This window comes from Panthera uncia, chromosome F1 (assembly GCF_023721935.1).
Source record: "Panthera uncia isolate 11264 chromosome F1, Puncia_PCG_1.0, whole genome shotgun sequence".
NCBI lineage: Eukaryota > Metazoa > Chordata > Mammalia > Carnivora > Felidae > Panthera > Panthera uncia.
Window position 1 is genome coordinate 65,208,404 of NC_064813.1, and position 6,066 is coordinate 65,214,469.

The 6,066-nt window shown below is 67.1% G+C and overlaps 1 protein-coding gene across 8 annotated transcripts in view; it reads right to left on the reverse strand.

The window, feature by feature from the left end:
- The window catches only part of LRRC71 (leucine rich repeat containing 71), a 10,987-nt gene that overhangs the window by 518 nt on the left and 4,403 nt on the right, over positions 1 to 6,066 (reverse strand). The window contains exons 4-14 of one of the 8 annotated variants that reach the window (XM_049634757.1): positions 5,750 to 5,825; positions 5,509 to 5,586; positions 3,446 to 3,514; positions 3,083 to 3,242; positions 2,913 to 2,996; positions 2,738 to 2,827; positions 2,050 to 2,202; positions 1,819 to 1,912; positions 1,347 to 1,435; positions 263 to 304; positions 79 to 190 (exon numbers count right to left, since the gene is read on the reverse strand). In XM_049634757.1, the coding sequence (XP_049490714.1) occupies positions 79 to 190; positions 263 to 304; positions 1,347 to 1,435; positions 1,819 to 1,912; positions 2,050 to 2,202; positions 2,738 to 2,827; positions 2,913 to 2,996; positions 3,083 to 3,242; positions 3,446 to 3,514; positions 5,509 to 5,586; positions 5,750 to 5,825 (1,047 nt within the window). Of the gene's footprint in view, positions 1 to 78; positions 194 to 262; positions 305 to 1,346; positions 1,436 to 1,818; positions 1,913 to 2,049; positions 2,203 to 2,737; positions 2,828 to 2,912; positions 2,997 to 3,082; positions 3,243 to 3,445; positions 3,515 to 5,508; positions 5,587 to 5,749; positions 5,826 to 6,066 lie in introns of all 8 variants that reach the window. The other 7 variants (XM_049634763.1, XM_049634755.1, XM_049634760.1 and 4 more) reach the window with 7 other exon arrangements.

Genomic DNA, 6,066 nt, shown 5'->3' on the forward strand with positions numbered 1-6,066 from the left:
GGGGGGGGGGCACCCCCAGGGCAGCACGGGGCCCCGGTGGCCTCACGGCAGGAGGACAGGGGTGCTCGGCAGACATACGGAGGAGGTTAAGGTGCAAAAGGACCTTGTTCCCAGGCACGAAAACCTTCCCGTTGCGGTGCTCCACCGGCTCCAGGAGCGGGTTGACCGTCTCTGTGGCTTCAGCAACCAGCTGCTAAAGCATAATCCCAATTGCAGCAGAGTAGAGGGAGCGAGCCCCCAGGCCACCAGTCAGTCAACATACATGCTTTGGAGACCAGCTATAGGCCAGGCTCTGTCCTAGGTGCTGGGGATACAAAGACACAATAAGCCCACGCCCTTCAGAAGCAACACTGTGGGGGGGGGGGGGGGGGGGGGGGGGAGCCAGAAGGGGAAGGGGAAGGGATGGGCAAGCCCCGTGGAGAGAAGCTGGGGTGTGCGGAGCACAGAGGAGGCCCCCCGGCCCCCTCTCCGGGAGCAGGTGGCCCCTGTGCTGAAGCTTGCGGGGCGTGTGACGGTTACCAGGCAAAGAGGGGGCGGAAGGTGTTCCAGGCAGAGAAAATGGCCAGAGCGGAGGCCTGAGGCGTGGGGGCTTTCCCAACAACCAGCCAGCGCGAGGAGGGCCCAGCGCTGGAGACCGAGGACGACCCATGGACCCGGGGCAGAAAGGCAGCCCCCTGGGGCGCCCGGCTGACTTCGTGGGGAGGAGCCTGCGTGCGACTCTTGATCTCAGGGTCCTGAGCTTGAGCCGCACGTTGGGCACAGAGACTACTTAATAAAACAAAACAATGTTTGAAGGCAGCCCAGCCCCTCTCTACCTGACCTTTCTCCTTGGTAGGATCTTGTGTCGGTGCCAGAGAAAACTCCCAAAAGAGGGGAGGCCCCTCCCTGCCTAGGGCAGGAGGTCTGATGATAGAGACAGACCCTCGGACAGCTGGAGGGCTGGGGCTGCCGCGCGCTGTGGAGTCAGCCCAGAAGGTTCCGAAGTAACGTGGGAGCCTCCCCAAGTTGAAAGAGAAAAGGGAGGCTCGGGCGGCAAAAGAAAAAGGGGCTCAAGGAGCCGAGCACAGGGTGGGGCGGCGCCACGAGAGCCCTGCCTTCCCGGGGAGCTGACAGGGGCACAGGGCCAGCGGGACAGTGTGGCCATGGCCGTCCGGCTGGGAGGGAGCGGCCTCCTCCAGCCGGACAGAGAGGGAGCACTGAGCTCTTCCCCACCCGGCAAGGAGCCCGGTTGGGATGGGACGGCGGTGGGGGGCGGGGGGACCAGAGACCTCTGGGGCGGGGCCGGGCAAGCACTCCAGGGGGCCAGGCTGCCACCACACCCCCCACGCCCACCACCTCTCCCCTACCTCGGACTCCAGCAGGAAGCTCCGCTTCTCTTTGCTCCCGGTCTTGGGCCCTTTCCCCTTGCTTGTTTTCTGCTCAGGGATGGTGACCTCTGCAGGGGGCAGGGGGTGGGGGAGCCAGAATGCACAGGGCCCACTCCGGAGACCGCCCAGGGGCCCCGGAGAGAATGGGCCCCGGGCGGGGGGCGGGGGGCGGGGGCGGGGGGAAATCTCCTCACACCAAGGGTTGGGAACAGCCGAACAGCTGGAGGAACCACCCTGGCCAGGACGACGGTCCTGGTCTCAGAGCAGTGCCTTGGGGGCCCCCTCTCTTGGTAAACAACGTGGGGAGTGCAGCGGGCCAGGACGGGGCCACATGGGGCCGGAAGGACGTCACCAGAAAATGCACGTGGAGGCGGAGACAGGCCTCCCGTCCAGCCCCCGCCGGCCCTCCCCCTGCACGGAAGAGGTGCCTCAAAGGGGCACCAGCACTTACTCCCCTTGCCCGACTTCGCGGGGTCTTCCTTCTTGGGGGTCCCTTGCGTGGGCGACTGCCCTGACCCTGACTTCTCCTCCTTCCTCACCGATTCCTGGGCAGCCAGTAAGGACGCAGATGGAACCCGCCTCCCCGGGCAGGACGGAGCCCGGCTGGGAAGGGGCCCACGCGGGACCGTCCACGGCCTTCCTCCCTCCAGCCCGGTTCCCCCAGCGCCCGCAGCACACCCACCCCCCCTGACTTCTCCTTCTTCTTGCTCAGGCCTTTCGGGGTCTTGGTTGTCTGCGTCTTGTCTGTCTTTTCCGTCAGGGCAGCACTGTTGACCTGTAGCAGCAGGTTCTTCTCACGGTCCGTTTTGGAGTCCCCAGGTCGGGAGGAGGAAGGCTGCGCTCACAGAAGGGAGGGGAGGGGAGGGGAGGGGAAGGGAGGGGAGGGGAGGGGATGGGAGAAGCAGCCAGCACCCCTTCCTCGAGGAGGGGTGAAGGGAAGCCCGGTGCCCGGCTGGCGGCGGGACTGACCGCACCCCCGCGCCATCTCCCCGCCTAAAAGCCGAAACTGCGCGTTAGGGAGTCCTGGGGGTGCGGGGGAGGGGGGTGGCGGTGGGAGAGGCTGGGGCGGGGCTGGGGGCTCAGACTCTCGCGTCGGGAGGGAAAACAGTAGACTTTCACCGAACTAAGGCAGGTGCACCGCGCGCCCTGTCCCGTGCGACCCCGCGACAGAGCTGCGGAGCAGCCGGGCCGCAGGCGAGCACGCGGGCCGCGGTTAGGGAACGCGCCCCAGGTCCCGCGCTGTGGCCGGCTGCTCGGGGCGGTATCTAGTCCTTTCTCTCGCCCCGCAGGAGAGGCTCCGCGGGGAGCGCAGACCCGCTAGGCCTGGGGGGGGGGCGCTTCGGGCGGGGCCGCGGGCGCCGGGGGCTCACCGATCGCGAGCGCTCCTGCGTCCCTTTCTCCAGCAGGAGGCGGCGGCGCTCCACCACCTCCGTGTGCGTCAGCTCGAAGGGACGCAGGACCTGGGGCGAGCAGCCCGCGGTCAGACGCCGGCCGGCGGCGGAGGGGGGGGGGGAACCCCAGCCTCTGCCCCGCCGCCGCACCCACCTCGGCCAGCTTCAGGGCGCCCTGGTCCTGGATGCGGTTGTGCGCCAGCGACAGCCAGAGCAGGGCGCGGTTCAGCCGGAGGCCCTGGGGCGGGGGCGCGTGTGAGCCTGTGGCCCGGCCGTCCCGCCTCCGCCTCCAGTCCCCGCTCCCCGTCGCCGCCGGTCACGTACGTCCGCGATGTAGCCGGCACCCGCGTCCCCGATGTGGTTGAAGGCCAGGTTGAGCGAGACCAGGGTCCGGTTGCAGCTGCGCAGCGTGGACAGAGCCTGGCCCAGCAGCTGCGCGCCGTGGTCGTCGATGTTGTTGTTCCGCAGAGACAAGTGCGCGATCCTGCGCGCGGAGGGAGAGCAGGCTGGCTGGGGAGCCCAGCGGCGAACTCGGCGCGTAAGGAGGGCGCAACGGTCCGAGGGCGGAGGGGCAGGAGCGGAGGGTGCCTAGGGGTTTGTTAGGGGGCAGGACAGGGTGGACCAGGGCTGACCCGGTCCGGGGGACGGGCCCTAAGAAAGGGGGGGGGGGAGGTAAAGCAGTCTCACGGGCTGTCCGCGGCCATGAGCTTGTGATAGGACTGTTCCGGCAGCGGGTTGCCCTCCAGAGACACCTTCCTGAGGACGGGGGAGATCTGAGGACCTGGCGGCACCACTGGGGCCAGAGGAGGGAGGGGGTCCGACAGGACGTGTGGGTCTCTGGGGAGCAGCTCGGAAACAGCCCAAGAGTGGCCCTCCCTCCCGGGTAGGAAATTACACGGACAGTTCTTTAGACTAAAAACCCACAAGTGCTGGGGGGCCCGGGGGGGGGGGGGGAGGGGGGGCTCGGTCAAGCGACAGACTCTTGATCTCGGCTCAGGTCTTGATCTCTCAGTTGGGGAGCCGGAGCCCCGCATCAGGCCCTGCGTTGATGGGGTGGGGCCTGCTTGGGGCTCCGTCTCTCCTCTCTGCCCCTCCCCCACTTGTGCACGGGCACACGCTCTCAAAAGAAGTATTAAGATGTTTTTTTAAACATGAAAATCCGTAAGTAGCCATGTGAATGGGGTCACTCGTCAGCGCTAGTGACCGGTGGTGAGGTGGCCTGTGAAAGGATTTCGGGATCCCACCTTCCTGGTACCCATGCCTGGTGTAGTCCCCCCCCCCCCCCCCCCCCCCCCAGTGTGGCTGGACCCAGTGACCCCCTTCCTACTGAATGGAATATGGCACAAGTAATGAGGTGTCGCTTCTAGGTCACAAAAGGACCGTGGCCCCTGCGTCGGGAGCTCTCTGGCCCTCTCTGGGATCCCCTGCGGGGCAGGGGGGGGGGGCATCCAGACGGCCAGACTGGCCCAGAGAGCCCTCCCTCCTACTGCAGCCCCATGGAGGCGGCCACTAGGTCAGCTGGGAGGCAGGTGCTCGAGCTCCAGCCGCCAGCTTCCTGTGGGCCCACCGGGCCACCCCCACCACCGCGAGGGACCACACACCCCCCACCCCCACGACCATCCCCCCACCACACACACACACACACACACACACACACACACACACACACACACACACACACACACCCTGGGCAGGGGGCACCCAGCTCGTCCACACCCGCACCCAGGTCTATCTCACAGAAACCGGAAACCAATAAACTGGTGTGGCTGTAAGCCCCCACGTGACACGTAGTGTGTACCTGATTCGCGACCCCCACAAGCCTGGCTTCTCCCGCAGCAGCAGCAGGCGCTGGGAGAACACAGGCCCTTTTCCAAGTCACGACGAACACTGAACTAAGGCTAGAAGTTTCTCTACTTAAAAGTGCTCTCCCACGGTTTATTATCACAGGAAATTCATTACCTTTCGGGTTGGCTCCTCCTTCACCTAAAGGTCATCACGTTCATTTTCAATTATTCGCCCGCGGCGATCTGACTTACTTTGGTATCTTAAGAGGAGTCCCTAGGTTTGTCTCCGGTTCCCATGATGGAAACAAATTAGGTTTCCTCCGCTGAGGGAGACCCAACCCCACCCTGCAGGAACGTCCCACCGGCCACCAGGGGAAGACCCCAGAACGCCGGAGGGTGTGTTCTGTGAAGCAGGATAAACCAAGGGTGGCGGGGAAGCCTCGAGAAGGAGTGCGAGGCCCCACACCTGTAGCGACACCGCCTCCCACCTGGCCCCTGCCCCCTCCATTCCTCCTCCACAACTCGGCACCACCTCCTCCAGGCAGCCCTCCTGTCTCTCCGCCCAGCAGCCATGAAATGGGGTGGCCCTCTTTCTCTGCCCCCACTCCCTGCCCCACCAGCCGCCACAGTGCCCGCGCGGCCCTGCAGTGTCTGCCCTAACCTGTCCCTCCCCCACCGGTGCCGGAGGAGAAGAGCCAGCCCTTAGTCCCGCGTTCAACCCCAGGCAGGAAACCCCCAGGGAGAGCATGGGTGGTCGTGGTGGCGGGGAGAGGGGTCGGGGCCCAAAGGCCTGTCTCTTTAGGCACTGGCGTGGCATAAAAGGGACCCCCTCCTTGTCACACTGGAGCTTCTAAACCTCCCTCCCGCCCCAGGGACGCCACCGCCAGTCTCCTCCCCAAACTGCTCCCGGCCCCCCGCCCCCCCCGCCCCCCGCGCCAGGTCCCCACTTGCCCTCCCGCCTCTGACCTGAGCGTGGGCGCGCAGAGAGGCAGGAGGGCGATGAAGGTGCTCAGGGTCTTATCCGTCAGCCCCACCTTCCGCAAGCTGGACTTGGGAGGCGCGGAAGCCCGCTGGGGCCTCAGCCCCTTCCCCGCGTCCCCTCCAGCCACACGGTCTCCCGGGCGCCCCTTCCACCGTCCCGGGCCTCCCGCGCCCCTGCCCGCGGCTCTTTATCCCCCGCCCCGGCCCACCCACCCCGTGCCCTCACTTTATGGCCTGCAGCTGGCTGAGGGGGGGCAGACATTTGGAGAAGATGCCCAAGATCCGCTCCTCGACCCTCCAACCTGTGGCAGCAAGAGGAGGGAGGGGCCTCAGGCCCGGCCAGGGGGGGTCCGCGGTGGGGGGGGGGGTGACTGCGGGGCGTGGGGGGGGGAGGGTGCACCGCCGGGAGGTGGGAGGCGGACTGAGGGCGGAGGGGCACCGCGGGGCCGGGGAGCGTCGGGACTCAGGTCCAGGGGGCGGGACAGCGCGGGGTGGGGGGCGGACCCGAGGCGGAGGGGCACCGCGGGGTGGGGGAGCGTCGGG